Source organism: Cyrtonyx montezumae, unplaced genomic scaffold, assembly GCF_038088225.1.
Source record: "Cyrtonyx montezumae isolate F1298 unplaced genomic scaffold, pur_monq_1.0 scaffold_8, whole genome shotgun sequence".
In the NCBI taxonomy this organism is placed as follows: domain Eukaryota; kingdom Metazoa; phylum Chordata; class Aves; order Galliformes; family Odontophoridae; genus Cyrtonyx; species Cyrtonyx montezumae.
Genome location: NW_027072089.1, coordinates 103,268,896 through 103,293,006, shown reverse-complemented (window position 1 = coordinate 103,293,006; position 24,111 = coordinate 103,268,896). Strand labels below are relative to the sequence as shown.

Sequence of the window (24,111 nt, the reverse complement as noted above, 5' to 3'; positions counted from 1 at the left end):
CTCACACCTCCCAGACTTGGCAGCACCAAGATGGTTTGTCTGCTACTGACTGCAGCTTAGGAAGTACTTACCTGCCAACCCCAGTAGTAAAATGGGACAGGGCTCATCACCCTCTCTGCTCCCACACGTCCTCCTGATAGGAACTTCCAACACTGGAATTTCACCTTAAGCTGTTTTTGAACAGCACATCCAATTTCTTAACACTCCACAAAGTAAATTAAAGAAGCACATGCTGCCTCGGTCCAATAAATTCCATCTCAGTCAACTATAAATGCAAAATAAAGATGTGGATAAGCATATCCATCATTGTCAAATATTTGTGCCATCGCCTTTGTTTGGCACCGTTCCTGCGTATGCAAGGGCAGCAGTTACCTCAGGAGGTGCTGTGAAGAGCAAACATTGCCATCGTGTGGGAAGCACTAAAACCAAACCCATCCTTGTGCCTTATTTCTGCATCTGCGTGGCTGTGAAATCCATCCACCCTTGTAGCACATGTGGCACAGGGCTCGCTGCTGAGGGCAGCAGACCTCTGACAGGATGCACGGCCACAGGCAGTGTCAGGAAGGTTTCATCACTTCCAAGGAGCAGCACAGGCAGCTCACACACCACACTGTCAGAAGGAGCACTTACCCAACTGCTACATTCTGCTGTTACTCTTTCCTCCAAGCTGTAATCCGATTTAACTCAGCATCTCCAGATGCTTGAATGCAGGTTTTAATCTCAATTTGCATCGTTGCTGAGGCTTTTCTTCCTTAGTTACAACACTCATGTCAATCACATGCTTGACTGCACGTGCTTGAGGAAACACACCCAGTTTTGCCTAAAAGAAAACCAGGCACGTTAACTATTGAGAAGCACTCATTTTTGAAGGCACACATCATTGGCCTTACAGTAGATGAGTACGTATTTGACAATGTGCTTGAAGGTCTTACAACCTTCATTTTTCAATATTCCCCCACCTCTGTATTATATCTGAATGTAAAAATAACTTGCCTTTTTACTATGAGATCTCAGACCCACCATTTCTTTGTTTAATATGAGGAAAACACACCCACTCCTTGCAGAGCACACATGTGAAAGCATGGAAGACGCTGACATTTTGAGATGTGGATGTTGAAGTGCAAAGACTAAACAGCATTTCAAACTGCCAGGGGTACAGAGTACTGAGCGTGGTCTGTACGGTCAACAGAACACAACAAAACACTTCTGTGTGTTCCAGTGAAACCCTCGTGCCCAACAAACGAGACAGACAACAGAAGCGAAGTGAACTTGATTACAGTTTAGATCAGATCTTTTAGCACTTGTCATTTCTGAAGAATCAGAACATGGACACAAAGTGATGCATAACTAGAAGCTCGTTTTATTTCTCTTTCTTCTCTGTCTTCTTGACTTTCTTAGTGGTCTTCTTCTGGAGCTTCTTAATCTCATGCTTAATGATCCTGTTTCTCTGTAAAAACAACAAAAATATACCATTAATCAGATGGAAACTATAACAGTTCAAAAGTATTATTCCTTACCTTCAATTCTAAGCTTTCAGATTCTGCTCTTTCCAATAATAAACCTTTGCTAATCTGACCGTATTTCAGTAAGTCAAAGGATTTACCAAGTATTTCATTTAAAATGTCAAATTCCACCTAAAACTGTTCTGATCTACCAAGCAGCAAACATCATTCTGGCTGGTAACACAGGCACCCCAGCACTCCAGGTGCAAGGAGTTTATTACAGAATGAAATATTAACTGCATCCACACAAGGGCATCTCATTTCTGCAGCAGGTAACACCTCAGCTACAACTCAGAAGACTGATGCACAGGCCACGTGAATTCAAGTCTGACCAATGACTGACCAAAGATCTAACAAATTCAAGCCATCCCAATGTTTTGTCACCCTGTAAGCCAAGCTAACTGTAAAAGCAAGGCTACTAAGGATCCGTATGTGACTCTGAAAGTAAAAGTTAAAAGCATTAACCCTGTGAAGAAACCACACAAACACTTACCATTTTCTTTGCCTTCATAACCTTGTAACGATCGAAGTCGGTCATTTTGGCTTTCTGTTTGAAAAGAAGCAACGGTGAGGCTGTGCTACATATACACACAAGTTACTCTTACAGCACAAAGACAACTTAAAGCTGACAGACAGCAATTTTTGATCTCTACTTTGACCACTTTTAATCCTAGCAAGAAAAAATACCTCATGTATTGTATTTTCACGAGCAGAAGCAGTACAAAGCGCACTACACATCCAGCTGAAACCCATACCTTTTCTCTGGCTTCAATCTTCTTTGCCCATCGTGTGGCTGCCCACTTCTCATTGATATTCTCCTTCTCCCAGGCACGACGCACGCACTTCTGACGAGCACTGTATGAAAGCAGACAAGTAGTTATATTGATGATCTGTACAAAAATTACCCTGATGCTATTTGATCAAATTTCACACAAGGGAAGATCATCCTTCTGCACTCCTTCATATGCAGAAACCAATCCTTCACTTTAAGTCCATTATACCAGAGATATATGTGGCATTCTAATTTTGTTATGCGAACGCTTTACTAGGACTCAATCTGTGGGAGATTTCACACTGCCAGCAACGCTTCTCAATCAGAAAAACAGCAATTTTTGTTTCTAAGTTACAGAATCTCAGGTAGCAACTCAACTGGAGAGAGCACAGTGAGATCAGCCACGCAGTTCTGCAAAGAGGGAATATTTAACATCTGAAAGTGACACAAGTGGCAGCAAATGCAAAGCCACACAGTACTACTGCAACTGCTTCCGATTACTCCTTGCACCCTACACCTATCTGCAAGCTGCCTAGGCCAGGCTGCATTTCCTTTACTCCTGGACAACAGTTATCAACCAGTGGTGATAAAGGAAACCTACCCACGTTCAGCTGTTATAATGTGGTCTGCCCAATTTTAGCTACATACGCATTAACATATTGACAAAGCTGTATGAATGTCTTTCATCAGATCACATAACTTAGGCAGCAGATGACAATATGCTTTATACAGGCAAAAAAAAAAAAAGCAAACAACTCACCTATGCGGGAACTTGAGAACAAAGTCAGTCAGTTGCATGCACTTGAAGGGCATGGCTTGTCTCCTGACACCACTGCAGGGGCCATCCACCAATGCCTGAAAAAACGAGTTACTTTTTAAAGTGTTTTTTCCATCATATTCCACTCAGCTTTCCCTGATACCGGTAATTGAAACCAAAATAAATGTTATTTAGGCAAAACCAGGAATGACATCTTGAGCACATAACCCAAGTGTTGCAGGCTCATCTTTGTATCTGGAAAAAAAACTTAAAAGCCACACTCAGTAAGATCTTTCTTCAGCTCTTCAGGATGCCTGTCAGGCATTTACTTTGAGCACACATCAGTACCATTCCACTCAAAAGTTTCAGACTACAGGTGGCATTTACTCAGCCACTTTTGTTCTCAGGAAAGATGGCAGAGAGGAACGTACAGCTTGCTACTGTAAGTTTAAGAATCTGGCAGAAAACTCCCTTTAATCTCTATACACAAGGCCTCGGTGCTCAAGGTGTTCACAAAGAACGAAGACAACTAAAGCGCTCTGGGCTGACCCTGTTCTGGTCGATAACATCCACAATAGCCACCAGCTTGCCCGCATGTCGCCCGAAGGAGATGAAGGCGATTCTGCCGATCTCGACGAAGCGTTTGAACACCTAAGGTCAGAAGGGAGCACGAGTCAGCACTCAGCACCTCCCCACGCAGCTCTTCATTCCCTTCCTTGCCCACAGGCCCCATGCCCGCAGCCACCCGCTCCAGCCCCGCTTGGAGGAATGCGATCGGAAGAGCGGCTCGGCGAGGCCGCGGCACCCCCAAACGCCCACAGCCCCCAAATCGTCCCTCATAAACCTCCCCCACCCCCAACCGCAGCCCAGCGGCCACGCGCGGCCCGCTCCGATTCACGTCAGGCGGCCTGCTCCCCGCCCAGCCCAACGCTCGGCTCCCACCCCGCCCCGCCGCAGGGCCAGGAGCAGGCAGACCTCCGCCGGCCGCCGCAAGCAGGCGAGAACGGCAGAGGGAGGCCCTGCCGGCACCGGGCCCCACTGTCGGACCCGCAGCCGCACGCACGCACCATGATGGCCGCCCGCGAGCAGAAAGGGAAGGGCAGGCCCCACGCCGGCCGGAAGTTGCCCTCGAGCCGCTACTGCTCATGTGCAGAGGCGGGACGGTGCTCTCCGAGCGTAGCACGCGTGCGTGGAACGCCTTCCCCGGTTCGCGGCCGCTCGGAAACGGCGGCGTGCCAGCGCGCATGCGCGCAGAGCTTAGCGGCAAGGCGTGGCAGCCACCAGTCCCGCAAAAGTCTTAAAGCTTTTTTTTATTATTAAAAAGATACTGAAGTTTTTTTCAAACCATCCATCCGCGCGTGGGAGACGGTGCGGGGATAGAAAACACGTTATGTGGTACCGGAATTGAATGCTGAGTGTATGTACGATCTCTTACAAGCAAAGCATCTGTGTGGAAACTACTACCCATAAGAACTACTATTGGGCCTTATAAAGGCTGCCGGGCTTTAAGCCAGCCAGCAACAGGTGCTGAATTCGGCTGCCATCCCTTCAGAGAAGCAATGATGCAAGCAAGGGAAACTTCCTGCAGGGGGAAGCAATCCTGAGAGGCTGCAAAGGAATATATTACGTTTGGCAGCAGCTGTTTGTAGGACGTTATGGGGAATATGGTGGGTGAACAGCTCCATGCAGATAGTGAATCTGGGCAAAAGGAGATGGCACAAGGTTGGAAGTAGAGGTGCTTTTTCTCTTCTTGCTGTTCCTGAACAGCACAACAATCCCCTCGTGTCAACTCCAAAGCCCTAAGGATATGTCCCCATCACTGATTCACAGACTGTGTTAAGGCAATACGAAGAGGAACAGTCAATATGAAGAGGAACAGACACTGTACGAAGGGAAAAGATGGCACTGGATTTGGCAGAATTCTTTTCCACGACTTTTTTTTTTTTTGCCTACTCACATTAATGCTTCAGAAGATCCAAGAGAGTCAAAATAATACGTACGTGACAAGCTGGTACTGACTGTGTCTAAGATTAGGAGGAATACACGTAAGGAGAAACTGCCCAAAATGTTTGTCAAAGTTATTACAGAAAGACCCTGAAAACTCTACAGGCTTCTGGAAGTAATTGTGATACATTTAAAATTTGGTTTCATTACTGGAAAGATTTTACTTCTGCCTTCAAAGCGAATCTTACGTGCTGTAACAGAGGCATTGTGAGATCTCTGCAGTACTAAAAATACAGCTCAGCTTTAAGATGGGCTTGACAGTCCTGAGGGATGTTGGTAATTTATTACACCCTAACGTGGTGGGGATCAATCTGTTTGGAATAGCAATAGAAACAATTTGCTCCCAGCTGTGCTGTTCCTGTCAGCTCATGTGACTACCCAGTGCTTGTTCCAGTTTCAGAAGCTGGATTGTTTGGGGGATTTGTGTCTGCACTACACACGAGAACAGCCACTATGTTCTCTTCTCCCACTCAGTCATTCTTAAATTTTGTCCTAAACAACTGCTGCCGTTGATCAGATACATCTCCAGTTCAGTTTACCAGTTAGCACAAAATTAATGAGCAAAACTTCACATATGTCTGACAGAAGGAGACTCTTAAAACATGAATTAGCAAAGCAGCATGCCTGCTTATGCTTTACCTTTTATTTTACTAAACAGCTGCTAAAATATTTCACAAATGCTCCATTCACCACATCACCGGTTCCTCAGTGCCTCTTGTCTCCTTTATTTATGCTTCTGGTCTTTTCAGGACTTTTCACCTGCCTTTAAGTATGTTTTTCAAATACAAAGTTCTACATAAATTGATGGGATTATGAATTTTTTGGTCAGTCTTCAGTTAAGTCTTTTCATTCTGGAGTAAATACATATTCAACGCGACTGATGACCTTTTGTTTCTGTGACACAATACACAAGTAAACAAGGAAGAAAAGACACAACAGTGCCATAACAGTGAGGAAGATGAGGAGCCCAGCAAACAAAGAAGGTTTCAGAGGTAACTGGATCAGCTTGCCTTCTGCTGGAATCATGTTGGTGAGAATTAACATGTAACCAAGTGACCACGCTATACTGCTGTTACCGACCTGAAATACAGACAAAAGAGTCCCGTTCCCATATACTTTTCAAAGAAAAGAGCTGAACTGCTTATGCTTGCAAGTTATCAAGGAAAACTGCCCTTCTGTTTTTCCAGTTCAAGAGGATGCTAATCAAACTGATCACAAGGATGGGTGATATACAAGCTGACAGCCACTTGTTATGGGATTTTATGTGCAGGAAACATAAAGAATCAGCATGAGTGCAAATTCTTAGAATTACTTCCCTGTTTTATCCAAATCCTAGGAAGTTATTTAATTCAAGCAAATAAAAAACTCTCAGTCCAACTGACATGAACAAAGAGGAGGCCAGGGTAAATTCAGTGTTACTGAACAACTTTAAGCAGTCCTACTGGTTGTAGGGGACTACAAGGATCTATAATACATGGTCATTTCTATAGTTGTGTATATCCTAATATCTTTTGTTTAAATAATACAGAAAAAGCTACAACAACAAGAACTAAAATACAACAGATTGAGCAAAGCAGTAAGATGGACTAAGCTGATTTTTCGTTGACAAAAGAAGGAAAACCTCTCACTATGGAATTCAGAAATTCTGCAGATTCTCCAGTTCTACATCTGGCACAGATCTTAGCATCGTGTTACGGTTCTTAAGCTTACACTAAATAAAAGCAAATATACTTTTATGGCATGGTCCATTAAAAAACCTCCACAGTTCTAAATGTGTACTGTTGGAGGCAGCTGGGCAAATGTGCTTTTGTCGTCTCTGGGACAGCTTTGTTTCATTAGATGTGACTAGTTTTAGTTCTTTGAGGGGCAGATCTGATTAAGAGGATGCAGTCTTTCTTTTGGACTTTCACAATTACCCTGGTGTAAACTGTAGGTAGCAAATAAGCCTTTTGGGTTTCCATTTTGCTCAGTATTTTTATGGTCTTGGCTAAATACAGAAAAAATATTGCTGGGTTTGGCTGCTCCCACCTGCAGAGGGCAACAAAACATGTTATAAAGAAAAAAAAAAAAAAAGATCCACCCCTTACAGGTCCATATTAAGATCCCAGAGTAAGCTTTGCTGATTTCCTGGTGGAAGGGCTAAATCTAACCACCTCTGCAAGGCTGCTAATAGAGAACAAAATAAAGCCTGATAATCCTGTTTGATTCTTCAGTACGCCAGTAGTAGAGTATGACTTTTCAGAAAACACTACTTATGATTTCTCAGTGAAAGCTTGTCAGTATACCTTGCATTTAAGAGCTCTCTGGATGAAGACCTACAACTATTCATTCGTTGTTTTTTGCATGCATGTGCTGAAAAATTTCCAGACTCAATGGAGATCAAGAGAGAACCTGGGGTGAGGTTTTACAGTAACAGAGAGGAAAGGATGCAGTCACAGAGTACTGCAGAGACCATATTTCTTGATGTAACAGCCAGGCTTACATAGTGGGCCGTGCCTTCTGAGCTAGAAACAAGGATTTCTTAGCAGCAGCTTTAGAATGAATGTATACCACTTCATCCCAAGTATTCTGGCTTTCAGGAAGAAAATCGGAGGTCAGGGAAGAGAACAGTGCAGGTATTACACAAACATGGTTTTAAGCTTTCTGTCTGCCATATCCAAGCCAATACTCCATCAATATAAATTCTTATTCCAGAAAACCAGATTGCAGCACAGATGGATGTGCCATCTGAGGATGATGGCTGCCCTAGTTGTTTCATCCCCTGATTACAAACCATCTCTGCCCATTTGCCCAAGGCTGTGGCAGCAGACAGAAAGGTTGGAGTTCTTCAGCCCAGCAGGGTTAGCTCACTGACTTTGACTGGAGTGTTTCAGGCTTTAAGTGAGACAGTACCTTAACTGGGGCAAGGTTAAAAATATTTGATACTGTACTCACTGTTAATGCTCTTTAAAAGAATGTAGCCAGCATCACTAAGTTGCAGCCTCTGGAACCAGGCTGAAATTGGTTTTGAGCTTGAAAAGTGGTTTTGTTTTATGCATAACATTTAACAATTGTCTACAAAGGCTGCTGACAACCATAATATTTTTGTAGGCTGCTGCATCTCCTCTTTTCTTCTGGACATCTTTGGATTAAAATTTACAAAGAAACGATTATTACTCACCTCCTTTTGAAAGTGTATCTGTGGCCATTTTCCTGTATCAAAGTTGTAGCCATGTACAAGCAAGTAATAAATAAAATTGGCTGAAAAACAGTAGGATCTAGCATATATTTCTTCAGATTTAGGTAGCATATACTGGATCTGAAAGCAAATTAAAAAAAAAAACAAGAAAGTGAATCATAAAAAACAAATAGTTTGCCAAAAAAAAAACAAAACACAACAACACCAAAACCAACATCACTTTGGATTCTAATTAGAATACATTAGAAACAGCAAGTAAAATTGTGGACAACTAGACACAGAGATTTAAAGTGAACGCACCTTGATAATGTTATCATGAGCTTACGTGGTAAAAAATAATCAAAGTAAACATAAAACTGAACATAAAAGATCAAGGATATTATGGTTCCTAAATTTTCCATGTCATCTTTATGGTGTGGTTAAAACTGTGGTAGTAAACCACAGCCACAAATCTCTTTAAGAGGATCACAGAGTGTACCTTGTGTGTGGCAGTCAGCTCTCAAGCTGTGATGATGGTAAATTACAATAGGAAATGCAGCGAAATGAATGCAAACAGGGAGCTAGTTTGCTAATCTGAAGTACTTTCCTTCAAATTTAATACAGGTCTATCCATTTATCTTAGGTTGTCACTTCCAGAGCTGAGATCAGAGCATGAGGAGTATTACAGGAGTAGAAAAACACAGAGTTAAACCTCCATCAAATAAAGATGCCTGCAAGTTACAGAGTACAGTTTTATCACTGGACTGCTCTCTGGGTTTCAATTTTAACTTAAGATGCTCATTTTGAAGGTGAGTATCAGCTGGAATTCACAGACCCAAGCAAAGTGCTTTGAACTTCCAGTTCCAAGTTCCAGCAATTACAAGAAGAGCAGCACCAGTGTGTCACAGAATACACAAAGCATCCCAGACAGATCAGGTACGCTAGGAAATGAAAAACTGCTGGGTGGAAACAGTGCAGAAAAGGTCTTGGATTGCCACTTGGGGCCAATTTGCTTTACTGTTCTTACTATTATTAACATTTTTTTACCATTTCCTCAAGTGAACTCTGTGGGGACAACTGTGAAAAATCGATTTGCCTTCCACCAGTACAAATACTTCACAGCCAAATTTAGCTCCCATTTAAGCCAAATTACAGCTATATTGCATCAGTTCTGTTGTACTGTGCACCTGCTGAAAAATGCAGAATACAATTGTTTGCTACTAAGTGCTCTGAATATATATAGTGATACTGCTGACAGTGTGCAAGACCGAAGTGTGCTGTTAATAAATACCTAGCTAAGTTCTGTTTTCAAGTTTCAACTGGTCTGCTTTATTAGCCTTCTAAGTGCTTTCCATCATGGCAATCTCCAATTCCCTGGAATGAATACATTTACAGCAAGTATGAGGGCTGCTCTGAAAGTAATGCCTCTGATTTGAAGCATGGTGGGGAAACAAATGTTGACATAGACCTGAAAAGTTTTGAATACTTGAACAGTCCATTTTCTTGTTATTTCTCTTCCACAGGTTAAAAACAAAACAAACTAAATAAAGCACACTTACCTGGGCCCAGCTTTGTGAACAGAGAAACCACATACTTGAATTGAAATCAGATAGAGAAAAATGCCCAGATAAATTCAAAGCATTAACTGTATAGTAGAATCCTGAGAAAGCCTATAGAAAAGGAGCAGATGAAAGGCCTGTTACTTTCAGAACTACTGAAATCAAAAGCAAGAAAGTCCAAAAAGAAATGCTAGTTTGGAAACCTACCACAAAATTCCCTTTAACTTTTGGTTGACGGATTCCATTAAATGCACAGTCCTCCTGGTTTCTGCAAGTAGTGAAGTTAAACAATAATGAAACCATCTCCTGACACAGACCTGGGTCTCCTGTTCCACGGAAGATTACAGATTGGTTTGGGTAATAGTTTGTTGGTCTCAGAGGCTGTGTACAAAGGCTGCCACAGAAGTACTTCACTGTTAATGCAGTCTTGTAATTCTGAGGGTAACATGGATTATCCACACTGGAATTGGTGCTTGATTTCTGAAGAAAAACAAAGACTATTCAACAGCAAGAAAGACCTAACATGACGATAAGTACAGAAATCTTCTTAACCCACATACATGTGTTCTTGTTCTCTTCTCTGTCACGGATGAACACTTTAATTCACAGGGACTCTTTTCTTTATCATCAGCAAAATCAGTAAAATACTTACAGAACTCGTTGAGCTTTTACTGTCTAATGCTACAAAACTCAGAGCAATATTTAACAAATACGGAGACCTTTGAAACCTAAGTGCTTTTTAGCCACAGCAACACAGAGCTTTTACTGGGGTCTCCAAACTCCACCAAAGGAGAGAGAACCCAGCCTTAAGAACCTGCTTAGACAATTACTCAACAGCTGCAAGAGCAGCATAGCAAATGGTCCTAAACAGACCTGGAGCAACAATGCTAAAAGCCTTTTCTCAGCTTCATCTCTCCCATAACATTGGAAGCTGTGAGTGTAGACATTGTAGTCGTAACCATACAACTTCACTTGCAGGGTGTTATTGAAGTTCTCCTGAGAGTCCTCTGGGATAAAAGAAATTTGAGTGGAAGCTCCTCCGAGATCCAGTGCACCCACAGTCTCTTTTCTGTATGGATGGACCCACGTCCTCCAAAGGTTTCTCTACAAATAAAAATAAAAATATAGCTAGTTAGTAGTATCATCTGATTGTTCTCCCTTCCAGCTCTTCTACTTATAACAACGTTTTTAGATTTCCCCTCCCTCTTTGTCCTTCACTTTTTCCCAAAAATCTTAGCTCTGAGGAGAACATGCAGATGTTGTTTTTAAGTAAGTGAGAGGTACTCCCACAGAGCAAAAAGAGTTTGAAAGATGGAAAATGTAATGCAGCATGGCTTTGAACACTGAGGAAAGCACAATAATCAAAGCACTGGACTAGCCAGATCAATATCTATACTAGAATGCAGGAAATTGAAGTCTGGGTACCTGGGAGATCTGAATGGAACTAGCATGCAAATTTGCTTGTTTCAAGGCAAGATGAATTATTAAAGGAATAGAATACTATAAGATCACACAGAAAAAGATAATGAAAGAAGAGTAAAAAAAGAAATAATCATAAAAGACAAAGGAATGTGAACCCCTCATCTGTACTTTTCCTTCACTGAAACTGCAGTGGCAATAAATCTCTTCCATTCAGTTGTTAATAAATCTGTTCCATTCAGTTGCTGTTTTTCCCTATTACCCAAAGCATCCCCCAAATTCTGTATTTGATCCTCACAGTCACTGTGCAGAGTACTCTTTCTGTGTTAATAATTCTCTCCATATGTACTGCAGTAAGATTTACTATGGATGATGTGAACGTAAACACAAGAAGGGAAAAGAAACGTACATATGAGAAAAATCTATAATGATAGATTCCCCTTAAGAGCCCATAGTAGAATTTCACTCCTAGCTCCAGCCTATTCACACTTTAGTCTTTGCACAACTCTATACTAAACTGGCTTCAAAATGTCTTGCATTCAGTAGTCCTCATGAATCTGTCATATGGAAATGGAGATCTTCGTTACTAAAATTAATGTGGTAGAAGACTGACATCACCCCAACGTTCATAAAGCCCTTTTTGTTGCATAAAATGAGAAAAACCATGCCAGAACATGTGATTTTACTATTCAGTTTTCTTAACTTAGCAGGAACCAACAACACATTCACCATGAACTATCACTTGGATCACCAGCTCCTGCTCACTGATTTCCACGACTGAACAGGACAGTGAACAATACTCAGAGTTCTGGTTGGAATTATTTTCATCCTTGCAAGGCTATCTGGAAGAAATGCAATAAATGCTAAGAGCAGCACACAACTGCCACAAACACATATAATCAGTTGCTGGTCATCTCAATACTGTTTTACCCTCTCCAACTTCTCATTTATAAGAAAGAGAACAGTGAAAAGCATGCATTTTTTCCACACACCTCTAAGAAATTGCCCATTAAATAGTTGGCTGTTATCCATCCATACACCCCTTCCTCTGGCCCAGTTATGATATGCACACCCCTAAATTGAAAAGGTTGTGCTCTGAAGTAGTTTTGAATGCTTGCAAGGACTTCGTTGGCTGCCGTTTCATTTTGCAACCTAAGCAATTCACAAAACATGAGACACTGAGCATCTGGAAAGGCAATTCCATGTTTAGTCTTCACTGCCTAGCAACTCAAGAAAACCCATACAATCACCTAATAAAAACTGACATTATTTTAGCCTAAAGGGGAAACTCATTACAGGGAACAGCCAAGCACCCAGCATGACAGCAGCAGCAACTCACCCACAATATACAAACTTCACACTTTATCATACAAGTTCATAAGTATTTTGTTTCAAACAGACTTTTTTTTAGTGAATTGAGTGCTTACATGATAGCTGCAGGCTAGAACAGTCCTGAAATCTTTCGTCTCACTCTGTTTAGTCAGAGACCAAACATACAGAAAAGAGTTTATGCCACAGCTGAAGCCATAGACAGACCCCAAAAGCCAAATTACATCACATTCACTCTAAGAAAACTCTGCAGTGTCTCGCTATTTTGCTGCCCTCAGATACACACAAACATCATGTTTACTTAGCACTTGATTTTAAGATAGTTTTGAAAGAGAGAATTAAACTTCTGCCTTCTCCAGAGTTAAGTAAGGATTTCTTTCCAAAATGGTTTTAGAAGAGAGGATTTTCATATGGTCCTGCCTTCCCTATTAAAAAATAAAATAAAATAATTGAATTCAATTGGCTGGGCTCCATTTCCTTTTGAAATGACCAATTTCCAGTGGACAGAAATGTGTCCAGTACATTTTTCATATTCTTTCTTCACAGACTGCTATAGCAGTACACATGCAGAGTTCAAATTTCCACTGTACCTCAGTAGTCTCATGCCAGCTGTAGCCCCTAGATAAATAGAAGTGCTCTTATGTTGATGAACTGGGATTCTCTCCTTGACTTTATTCAGGCACTCATCAAGAGGTTTGGCAAGGGCTCCTGGGTTACGCTCATAACTGGATATACCAGGGCCTAAAAGAAAACAAGTACATTGATTGCATGCTGCTTTGCCAAGTACAAATTAACCTAATTAAGCAAACAGTTGTTATGACAAAAAGATTCCCTCCTCCTTCTTGTAGTTGCAAACAACAGAATGGTTGAAAACTATGACTACTTTGAAGGAATAAACAATGTAGTGACTGTCTAAGCTGTGTATGACAGAGAAGATTTTTGAAATTTCTTGCTTGTATGTGTATACATATGTACCTATAGTGCCATGCATGTCCTAAGATGCACGTACAGTGTAACCTCCTAATGTCATAATGACAACACTGTGAGAAGAAAATAGGTTTACTCATAGCAGATGCTGTAGAAAATGAGATGTCTAGTGGATGTGAAATTTCTCCTATATGTTAAAGTAATGCATATGCCTCCTTACATACCTTAGCACTAAGATTTCCTAAACTGTTTTGCTATAACTTCTGTGGGCACCATGGCACCTCTACAGCTCACTGCTTTCAACTAAAAATAAAAAAGCTTCTACAAGGAATTAATTGCTGTTGAAATTCCAAGACACGCACAAAAATGGCTCAGAGATGTCACAGAGCTGCAAGTTTAGGCTTGTGCCTCAACTACAAAGAATTTTACAGCTTTCCAAACTTCTGGTATCAGGAATGAGAGTCACACTGTGCTATATAATGCATAACTATTTGAATAATTCAAATGGAAGTCTTTCCTCTCTTACTCAACACTCCAAGGACCAGCAGGACCTCAGCTTTGACAGGTTCAACCTGAGTGTGAATAGAAACGTTCCTTACTAAAATTCCCTAGCTGAGGAAGTGGCACATAGTGAAACCCAGAAAAACAGAGGAGCAACTGCTGTTTCACACCCTCAGCAGCTGTTGTTTCCTCACACTCGCCATACACTCTCTTGGGACAAGAGCCTCTACTCCTCAGTGTTCAGAACAGGCAGAGTGGGTCACAGGTCAGTAACTATCCATTCAGTACAGCCTCCTTTGCTGCTGATTAGAGCCTGGCCAGGACCTGCACTATATGAAAAGGCTTTAATTTGGGGCTGGCTCAAACAGACAGGGCAGAGTTAACTAACTGTCTGAACTGAAATCCCAAGAACACCATGGGAGTTACAAATTAGTTGACTTTCAAGTTCAGTAAGTATGAGCAAGTCTGCCTCTTGGCTGGGCCCAGAACCAGCCCCGCAATTGAAGTGCCTAAGGCTACCAACAGATAAAGACACATTACCTGACACTCCTGGCACTGCACTTCCCCAGCTCATCTGGGGAACACAAAACACGAAATCTCTGTTTCCTCCAGAGCAGACTCACCCAACACTGGAGCAGTGGAACCTGATTTTATACGCTGGATGATGAGAAGTGCTGTGGTTGATTGTGGTTAAGGCCCCACGGGACCTGAACAGCTCACTGCAATTTGGACTCCCCTGTTTCACAATATTTTGTTTAGCCAGTTAAATTCACAAAATACTTCCCTGTCGGTTTTACAGGAGAATAGGAACTGCAGCTTTCTCACTACAGGCAACATTCTTAATGAGTTAAGACATAAACTAGAAGAATGTACCGCCACTCCTGCAGCCTGTAAGGACAAAACACCGGGCACATGACAGTACATTTCTTCTGTGCACATTACATTCGCTTTCCTTCCTTTGTTGCTCTAATATTGGCCCTGTGTATGTTTAATGAAGGTAACTGAAAGATTGGTGCTGTTGAGAAACTATTCCCTGCCACTTATCTAGTCACCTTATGAACCTCTGAAGTTACACCTCTGACAGATGCATGAAATTTTGGTATCTTTGAAAGCTTAGTCAAATGTCACTGCAATCGACTAAGAGTTTCAGATGTTATTATGAAGCAATCCACAACAAATTGCTAGAGCACACACTTAATTAACTGTACTGGAGTCTGAGCAAAAGTCAGTCTCATTTAGTGTCCTCTCTCTGAGAGGGATCAGTGTAAAAACCTCAGACAAAAGGCAGGCAGCCAGCGGTGCTTGCTGGGGGACATCTTTGAGCACTGTACAACTACTGGTTTTCCTGAGTTAAAGACCTGTATATTTGCATTTGAAACAGCTATAACATTGTTACAAACAGTCCTTCAGTATAGCTGTTTAACTTGACAATTTCATTAGACTCTCCCTTGTCATCTAGAATTGACAAGCTCTTCCAGTTCACTTTCTTCACGCCTTTCATAATTCCCCCTCTTTTGTCTCTTTCAGAGTAGCCACAGAATAATTCCAGATGGGATGCACAAAACTCATTTCTCTAGGCAATCTGTCTCAACCTGCAGAAGTATTTTTAAAACACAGCTAATGCTTTTTAAAACCAAAAGCTAATTTTTCAAACTCCAGTGGCATAGCTGACATCCATTTTTGCCCTCATCAGTGCCTAACATCTAACTGAGGCTAAATTTCCAACTCTTCTCAAAGATTTCTATTTTAAAATATACTTTATACTTTCCTTCTGAAAGAAATGATTTCAGGGTATAAGGTCTAAGCATTTAAAAGACCTGACTCTCTGTAATCTAATTCTGTCTGCACCACTCATACAATGAAGTGGAGTAAACCAAGTTTAGCTTTAATTTTCGCTGTTGGAAAATAATGCACCCTGCCATAGCAACAACTGAAGAACTAATGCTGACAGACACAGACACAGCCTTAACAGTTCTCACTCTCCAGTACTGAAAGGGGAAAAAAAAAAAAAAAAAAACCCAGTGGGAAAAAAGAGTATAAGCTTCCAGATAACCAATTCCTGGAAGCTACAAAGAAGTAAGGAACTGCTACCTGAGCTCACCTTTCACATCACACTTGAAGGTTTGGCTCACTACTCCTGTATCATTTTCTTTTTCTGCTGGCCATTCATAGACATAGACTGTAGTCCTCGAAGATCCAGCATCAAGGACTATTCCATACTGTGGAGAAAAAAGAGAATAAGATTACATCAAGAGACAACAGTGACATCCTAAACGCCCATTGCCCAGATGAAGCTGTACTTTTTCACGTCATCAAACACTTTAGAAAGTAAAAAGTAGAAAGATATTAATTCTAGTGTTAGGTGCTTTGACAGGAATCTAACAGAAAAGCACAGAATAAATCTGGGTGAAAAACGAACAGCATACTATATACAACAAATTCATTATATAATATATAAATATAAAAATATATTTTATATAATATATTATATAATTAATTCATAGGAAATGGAAATTGCTCATCTCCTTTCAGCATCAGGTTTAAAATTCATGCTGCGTGCATAGATAGCACTGTGAATCGCTTTCCCATTACCCCAGCTTAATTCACTGGACACTGATGGGTTTGATACCAGAGCACAGGCTTTAGATTTAAGGATAGACAAGGGATCTATAAAGACATAAGTGATGAGGTAAAAGGGTGTAATCCATGGGTAGAATGATGAATGGTTCTTTTCTAGTTGTGCAATAGAGGTTTTCCTTTGAGTGGTTAGGCAGTCCACCAGAGAATCTGGCTCTGAAAATAGTCTGTGCCAGAGTGAGAGACAACAGGAAGGGAAAAGGGAGTCTCTGAGACCTGAACATACTGGAAAGAGTTCAGTGCAGGGTCACCAAGATGATCAAAGGTCTGCAGCATCTTTCCTGTAAGGAGAGGCTGACAGAGCTGGGACTGTTCACTATGTAGAAGAGGAATCTTAGAGGTGTGAATTTGTATAAATACCTGAAGGGGTTTTGCAAAGAAGACAATACCCAGTGCCAGGACAAGAGATAATGGCCACAAACTGGAACACAAGTTGCTCTTTCTGAACATCAGGAAGCAATTCTGTGCTGTGAAGGTGGTGGAGCACTGGTAAAGGTTGCTCAGAAAGAGTGTTGTCTCCTCCCTGGAGATCTTCAAAAGCCACCTGGATAAGGTCCACGGTAGCTCTGCTTGAACAGTGGTTGGACTAAGTGACTCCAGAGGCCCCTTCCAACCTCAGCTATGCTGTAATTCTGTGAAACTAGATTGCTGTTCTGCTTATCCCCTTTGCCATCCCTGAAAACAAGTTTAGCTGTCACCTCTTCAAAATCATAAAGCTGGTGAGAATTGCATGTTACAGGGTTCATCCCTCAGTCAACTTTTTTTTCTTTTAAAAAAGACAGAAGGAGCCTGACAACACTGGAACATGAGAGCCTCCATCTGGCTGCAAAGCAGTAAAAGCAGATGGATCAGGCTCATTAATTTCATTACATGGCCTGCCTTGGATGCCCCAAATGTCCAAAAAAGATCGCTGCTTCAGGTAGCACACCGTTTAGCCTCTGTATCTCATTAGTTCTCAGTTTCCCGCTGTAATCCTACAAGCTCCTGTTCCCAAGAATTATCAGTAGTATCAGTCTCCAGTCTCTAGTCTGTTTCCCAGAGGACTGCTAGATAATGAAAATTCCATTCATATTTACTCAGATGATGTTTAACCTGATCATCTTCAAGGTGAAAGGTTCCACAGATACCATCAATCTGCTGTGCCGTCAGGTTCCACTGAAGCACAGTTTTAGCAAAGACACTTCAAGTGTATTCCCCTTCCTCAAAAGACAGATGAGCACTACAGGCACATAACACAGTAATGGTAAATTTACTTAAGGGCTATTAATTAAATCTAGTCACAGCTCGGAGTGCCAAGCAGCAGCTATTAACTTAGCTATTCTCAGCGCTATCATGCCAAAGTACAGCTGGGAGATAATGGAAGTATTTTTACCTCAGCTAACTGTGAAGCTTTTAGACCCATTTCCATCCTCCTCTTGCAATATTTACTTCCACTTCCCAGCCTACTTCCTGAAGAACAGATTTCCATCCTAAAGAGTAGCATTACAATTATCCGAGCAGCTAACAATTTTATCTTCTCCTTCTCTCCCTCCAATTTTTCCTATACAGCTTCTTGTTTCCTTCATAAAAAAGCTACTCATTTTTTGAAAGGACTCTTAGATATATTTCAGGATGGCTCCTGAAGCTGCTTAGAACATGTGTGAGTTCACCCTGCCAAGTGGTCTGTGCAGTCCCACGGAGTGGCAATTACTGAGATGTGTGCCAGATGTTAGAGCTGAAATGAATATTTAATTAAGAAAAACAAAAACAAACACAAATATACATTTTAAAACTGGGAGAGAATTCTACATGCCTTGTCTGCTACCCAAGACAAACTGGTCAAATTTAAATGCTCTGGTGATGCTATGTTTTTGTCCAAGTTGCAAGTCAAATCACACTTGGCTGCTCATGAGGAGCCAAGGGAACAGCATGGAGCCATGTCAAGGGAGGGTCAGGGAAAAATTCTGCACCAGAGGGCAGTGGGCATGACTCCAAGTGCCAGAGTTCAGGGAGCGTTTGAGCAGTGCTCTCCAGTATATGATCTAACTTTTGTGTGGCCCTGTGTGTAGCCAACAGTTAGGTCCCTTCCAACACAGGATATTCTAAGATTCTGTGATAAGGCCATTTACAAAAGGGAAGGCTTTTTTCATCATTACCACCACATTTAGTTTTCACCAACCACAAACTTCAGGACACTGCCATTTCCAGGCTCCATCATATCAAATAAGTACTGAAGAGTTTCATATTGGCATACTGAAACATGAGAATATTGTGAGAACAACTTGAGCAGATATAAGCTGAAGGACAGGAGTCTTGCATAAACGCAGGCTCAAGAATGAAATGCGGAGGCTGCAAAACTTGTTGTCAAGAGAAGATAAGAAAGTTGAATAGGTGTCCTGTTTTTGAAGATAAAATAGCAAAACAGATGCCTCAGCTCAACATAACATCAGTGGGAACCAGTTCGGGCTACCTCCTTCTCTGAAAGGTTGGAAATTTACTGCAAAAACGAATATTAGCTTTAATCCCACAACCACCAAAGTTGTCAATCATTTCTTGCAATTTCTGCCCATGTCCTTGGGATGTAACGGATCTGTGCGTGCTATGCCTTTAAAGAGGTAGTCATTTCTTTCTTTGGTGTGCATGTTTGGTGAGTGATCCCCATGCACCCAGCGCTGTAATAAAGGGAATTCCTGCTTGACAGCTCATTGGCATGTCAGGTTACTTAGCTGGTTTTCTTGACTTCAATACCAAGGTCCTTCCTCTGTTCCTGAAGAATTCTCTTGCAAGTGTTAATAATCCACTGAAAACGACTCAGTATCTCAGGAATCAAACACAGTGACCTCCATATAAACAGCAGCTTTCTCCTCAGGCAGGCATACAGCCCCAAAAGAAATCCAAAGCCAAGGCATCTAGCAGAAGAACTGCCGAACTTCTCCAGAACCAGCCAACAAATTGCTGTGACTCAGGAAGCAGACCTCCCCAAATAAACCACATCCCAATAATCCAGGTGGGTCTGATATTTCCTTGAAGAGTAAAGTAAACAGCTTTGTAATTCTGAATTGAAACTAATGACAAACACAAGGCTGTATTTTAGACAGAGTCTTCAGCCTATGCATTAGCGTAGTTTTGCCTTGAGTGAAAGCTGTTAGGATGTAAGACTGTTCCAAGCAGAGACTCAGGTCACAACAGGGAGTAAACTTGAGGCACTGTGTCTGTGCCAGCACATACACCCTGCCACACCACAAAAACACATCAAGCTGGTATCAGAATACAGATTTTAGGCCCAAAACTGATTCAGACAAACCAAAGGCAATCATAAGCTCATTAAGTATAGTGAGATACTAGCCTATTGCTATTACTATGTGAACTACACAGGTAAATATGTAGAGGGAAAGGTAGAAATGTCTTCAAGAAGTATGTGACAAATTGTATATGCTTGTAGCTGTAAGAAAAACAAAAAACTCAGAATGCTGGACTGCACTCTAATTACTACAGAGTTGGCTATTTTCTATAGCACTGTCTTCAGTTGTTCTCTCTTCGAAGAATTCAGATGCATAATCCAGCAGCACAAGGCAAAGTTTGAACCTACTTCCCAGATTATTTCAGTTTGTCTTTTTCAGTTTGCTGTGCTCCCCATTACATAGTTAACTTCGCTTCTCTTAGTGTCTATCAAGTCCCAACATGTGGTAAATCAGAAAGTACATGCTTACAACCCAAATGCTTTATGATCCACAGCAGTAGTTTTCGATGATTTCAGTAAGAGCTTCCTAAATGTGGTTGAGAATAGAATTTTAACTACAGGAAATACCTGAAATAACTTCAAAATAATTTTGAATAATCTCAAAAATAATTTACAATTGCTTCTAATTTCAGACCAAAACACACACACACACACAAAAAAAAAAAAAACAGTGGCATTTTTTGTTTGTTTGGCCTTTGTTTAGCCTTCCAGTCTTGGAGAAGACATTGTGTGCCAGGTGCTGTAGACAATGAGTCAAGGAATCCTTTTCCAGCTCTGCCACTGCAATCTTGGCCAGTCCTCATTTTGCCTCAGCCTCAGACTTCCAGTGACAGAGGCATAATTAAGAACAATTAATTTGTGGGTGTAAACACACCTGAATTACTCCATAAAACATGGTTTCGAACTGATGATTATTAAATATCAATTTATCAATTCCAAATACAGTTCTCCTTCCTTACATAAGTAACAATAATAAATAAGGAATAGGTATTTCTTGCCTACTTACCTTAAGGCCTGGGGAAAGAATCTTTTGCTGATTTATCTGAATCACTGCAATAGCAATGATAAGAATTACACTTAGAAGAAGGAACACTTGGGCAACTACACTCAGTGTTCTGGTGAGCATCCTGAAACAACAAAAAAGGGAACACTTAAATAGTGTTATAGGATTCAGATTGTGAGCAATACCTGAAGCTCTGAATCAGTCAAGACTCCCCATACAATCTCATTTCCTTAACTTCATGAAAATTCTGTGTTCTAATTAAGAACTGCCCAGCGTTTTGTTATCACCAATTTGTCATTCTATAGAAGTGTATGTACATCGTCATATTCAAGATGCATGAGTTCACTCAAGCTGACAGTATGCTCATTTCCCACAGTGTCTACATGTAGATGCATGCTGACCATCTCCCATTGCCTCAGGGAACAAGGCCAATGAGCAGGATGAGACTGGTATGCCCTCAACACTCTTATGCATGCCCATAACCAAGACATAACCACAGCCGTGGCAGCACAGTATGGGCAGCTGCTGAATACAGCTGAATGTTCCTAGGTCACAGTTTGTACTAGACACAGGTAGCTTTAGCAAGAAACAAAGGAAGTTTTAAGAACACTAAAGTAGATATCTTCTAACTGACAATGTGTTCATGACTCACGTGCAAACAAACATTAACGTAGTTAATGCTGCACAAGGATTGAAAATGAAAGAAATGGGAGGTGGCAAGCAATTTCAGGGTGGCAATTTTCAGAAGAACAGAAAAAGGAAAACTTTCCTGCCTGCCTCATTTTCAGAATCCATTTATTTTGGCATAGAATATCAAATTAGCCTGGCATGATGTATCCTAACTCCCATCTCCTAATTGTTCCTTACTGGTGGATACTGGTGGCTGTTCCAGCAGCTCTGAATGCCAGCCTGTGCTGAGGACAGGAGGTCAGATCTGGTGTGCACTCCAGGGCCATGGGAAATTGGGTGAGTCCCACTGTACCTTCAGCATACTGCCTGTTTTCTTTGCTCCAACCACAGCCAGAGGGCTGAGGAAGAAGAATAGAACAAAGTGCTCCTTCATACACCTTCCATATTTCAAGTGCCGTGAGTTCTTCAGACTGTGTTAGCTATAATTGAAGTGTGTCTGAGAGAGGACTTAACCTACTTGCAACCCAGTTTATAGCATTCAGTCCTAGGTCAAAGCACTGACATTCAGAGCTGGAAAAGAACAGTCATTACCAAAGGAAAAAAAAAAAAAACACCACTAAATCCTGGGCAAATAAATATTTTACAAATTTAAGCATCACTAAAAGGCAAAGCAATAATTATACTACCAACACTTAAAAACACCTCATGATGTCTGCTGAAAGATTTTTTGCTATAACTTTTTATACAAAGGGCACTGAACTGTGGGTTTGTTGAAGTTCCCATGTGCTTTCCTGCTACTGGGATTTGCCTTCATCAGACACAATTTCTTATTTAAAAACCCTTTTTTGTCAGGGAGCATATTGGGTAATGTAGCTTCTCATGAGACCTTCATCATACAATTTTGTCCTGTTTGTCAACAAGACAACTTCAGAAGAGAATAATCTGTAAATGCCAACATAGGTGACAGCCTTTGTGTCAGGACACCTACACTCTGTGCTCTGTTGAAATCACATCACAGCAGATATCTCTTTATCTGAATTGTGCAAGGTGTTTTAGGATTTTAAGTATTTGGATCAGATTACAAGGCTGTGCTTAACCTTACCTGGGTTCACCCAAGCCACACGTGGGCTAGGAAACACAGCAATACCAACTTCATTCACTGAAATCTGAAGAGACAGCGGAGGGGAACGAGTTCATTCACTCCGTGGTGTAAGCAGCTGTCATGTAAGCACTTCACTCAGGTCAACATCCCCGCACTTGGAAGGAAAAAGACAAATAAGATTTCAATTAAGTATCAAAAGGCAGTTGCGTGCCATTATGAAAGCATCACCCAGAAGCGAGCTGCAGCATAAAGACGTACTGCCCACACCCAGGTAAGCACCGTGCATACACGGAGCAGGCAGGCACGCATTAGGAGCACCTTTCATCACACTGTAACCACTGTAACCAGAGAGATACGCGTGCGTGAGCGTTTATTTTAGAAGCGATCCACAGGTGATGCAAAGAAACAGATGAATTAAAAATAATAATTAAAACAAAAGCAGTAAGAAAAACCAACAGCCTACAGTATGTTTTCAAACCTGCGTTGAAACCTGTGAGGAGAACGCCCGGGGACTGCGGCACAGTGAGACGTCCCCCCTCATCCACACATACACACACATACAGGGACGCTGAGCACCGAGGCCGCCCCACCGCCCTCCCCTCAGCGGGCGGCCCTGGGCGGGAAGCCCGTGAACCCGCCCCTCTGCGCGGCCGCCGCCCAGACGCAGAACGAAAAAGTTGAGGTGCCAAATCCCAGCTAGTTCTGCAACCAACCTTTAAATGTGTCTAAAGTATACTATTTGCAAAGAAAGCAAATCTCTACCTTCAAAAGTATTCATGTACTTATATAAAAACAGGCAGGATAGATTCTTTTCTTTTCTGCACCATTTCCAAGAGCTGGGCTATTGTACATGCTGCTTTTCTTGCTACATTTATTTCTGTGACTAAAGCTATGATAGCGACAAAAGTGGTATGGGCTGTGAAATTCCCTAGCTGCTTTTAAAGTCCAGAATTCAGGTCCCAAATAGAATGGTCGAGAGCTAAGATTTCCCCTCCAGGCCTAGCATCTGTGGCACGGTGGGTAGCCAGTTTCTTCACCAGTTCACAGAATCAGAGAAGCATTAAGGTTGGACAAAACCACTAAGATTATCTAGCATGGTTGTCAACCCATCACCACCATACCACTAAACCACATCACTCAGTTTGACATCTACCCTTTTCTTGCAAATTGCCAGGAATGGTGACTCCACCACCTTCCTGAGCAGCCTGTTCTATTGCATTACCACTCTTTCTGAGAAGAACCTGAACAAAACAACCTGAGCCTCCCCTTGGCACAACATAAAGCCATTAGCTCTTGTCCTATCAGTTCCTCTGATTCAACTTGGTTCTCAGATCAATTACTTTATCTTCATTGTTTCCTCAACCTATCTCTTCAGCTTTTCAGTTCATTCCTCAGCCCTATCCTTCATTTTATAGCTCCCTTACCTTATCCTTCATCCCTTCTTCACTCTCAAAGCATAGACTAAACGTGCTGCCATTTTCCCAGCTTTCACCATGCCCATTGCCTGCACACTTCTCCATCATGATTTCCTGTGCTGTAATATCTTTTTTCTCCCCTCCAGGTATCCTTGTTTTAATGCATTTAGTGTAACT

General features: G+C 41.6%; 3 protein-coding genes across 4 annotated transcripts in view; all 3 read right to left on the bottom strand.

The window, feature by feature from the left end:
• MTURN (maturin, neural progenitor differentiation regulator homolog) overlaps positions 1-24,111 on the bottom strand; it is a 263,443-nt gene that overhangs the window by 74,447 nt on the left and 164,885 nt on the right. The gene's annotated exons all lie outside the window — the stretch shown is intronic.
• RPL14 (ribosomal protein L14) lies at positions 1,338-4,157 on the bottom strand. The gene is made up of 6 exons (XM_065753214.1): positions 4,099-4,157; positions 3,581-3,682; positions 3,035-3,129; positions 2,258-2,357; positions 1,996-2,049; positions 1,338-1,447 (listed from the first exon to the last, which is right to left on the bottom strand). Exons 1-6 carry the CDS (start codon positions 4,099-4,101, stop codon positions 1,361-1,363), a joined length of 441 nt encoding a protein of 146 aa, XP_065609286.1. The 5' UTR covers positions 4,102-4,157; the 3' UTR covers positions 1,338-1,360.
• Positions 5,743-22,590, bottom strand: ENTPD3 (ectonucleoside triphosphate diphosphohydrolase 3). Of its 2 annotated transcripts, none has more exons than XM_065751981.1 (10): positions 22,520-22,590; positions 20,791-20,911; positions 16,029-16,146; positions 13,090-13,240; positions 12,163-12,322; positions 10,625-10,855; positions 9,959-10,231; positions 9,752-9,862; positions 8,196-8,333; positions 5,743-6,115 (listed from the first exon to the last, which is right to left on the bottom strand). In XM_065751981.1, the coding sequence occupies exons 2-10, from the start codon at positions 20,908-20,910 to the stop codon at positions 5,882-5,884; spliced, it is 1,536 nt and encodes a 511-aa protein (XP_065608053.1). In that variant the 5' UTR covers position 20,911; positions 22,520-22,590; the 3' UTR covers positions 5,743-5,881. The 2 variants fall into 2 exon arrangements, with proteins under 2 accessions (XP_065608053.1, XP_065608052.1); XM_065751980.1 differs by lacking the exon at positions 22,520-22,590 and adding an exon at positions 21,655-21,768.

What these genes read in the sequence shown, in the direction of transcription:
- RPL14 (XM_065753214.1), bottom strand. An exon ending in GTTCTCAAGTTCCCGCATAG is followed by an intron (nt 2,358 to 3,034) that starts GTGAGTTGTTTG and finishes GCTTTCATACAG; the next exon opens with TGCTCGTCAGAAGTGCGTGC. An exon ending in TTATGAAGGCAAAGAAAATG is followed by an intron (nt 1,448 to 1,995) that starts GTAAGTGTTTGT and finishes TTGTTTTTACAG; the next exon opens with AGAAACAGGATCATTAAGCA.
- ENTPD3 (XM_065751980.1), bottom strand. Translation starts at nt 21,743, where the DNA reads ATGGCCCTGGAGTGCACACCAGATCTGACCTCCTGTCCTCAGCACAGG. An exon ending in TTCTTTCCCCAGGCCTTAAG is followed by an intron (nt 16,147 to 20,790) that starts GTAAGTAGGCAA and finishes TTTTCTCCACAG; the next exon opens with TATGGAATAGTCCTTGATGC. An exon ending in GTTCACAAAGCTGGGCCCAG is followed by an intron (nt 8,334 to 9,751) that starts GTAAGTGTGCTT and finishes ATTTGCTTTCAG; the next exon opens with ATCCAGTATATGCTACCTAA.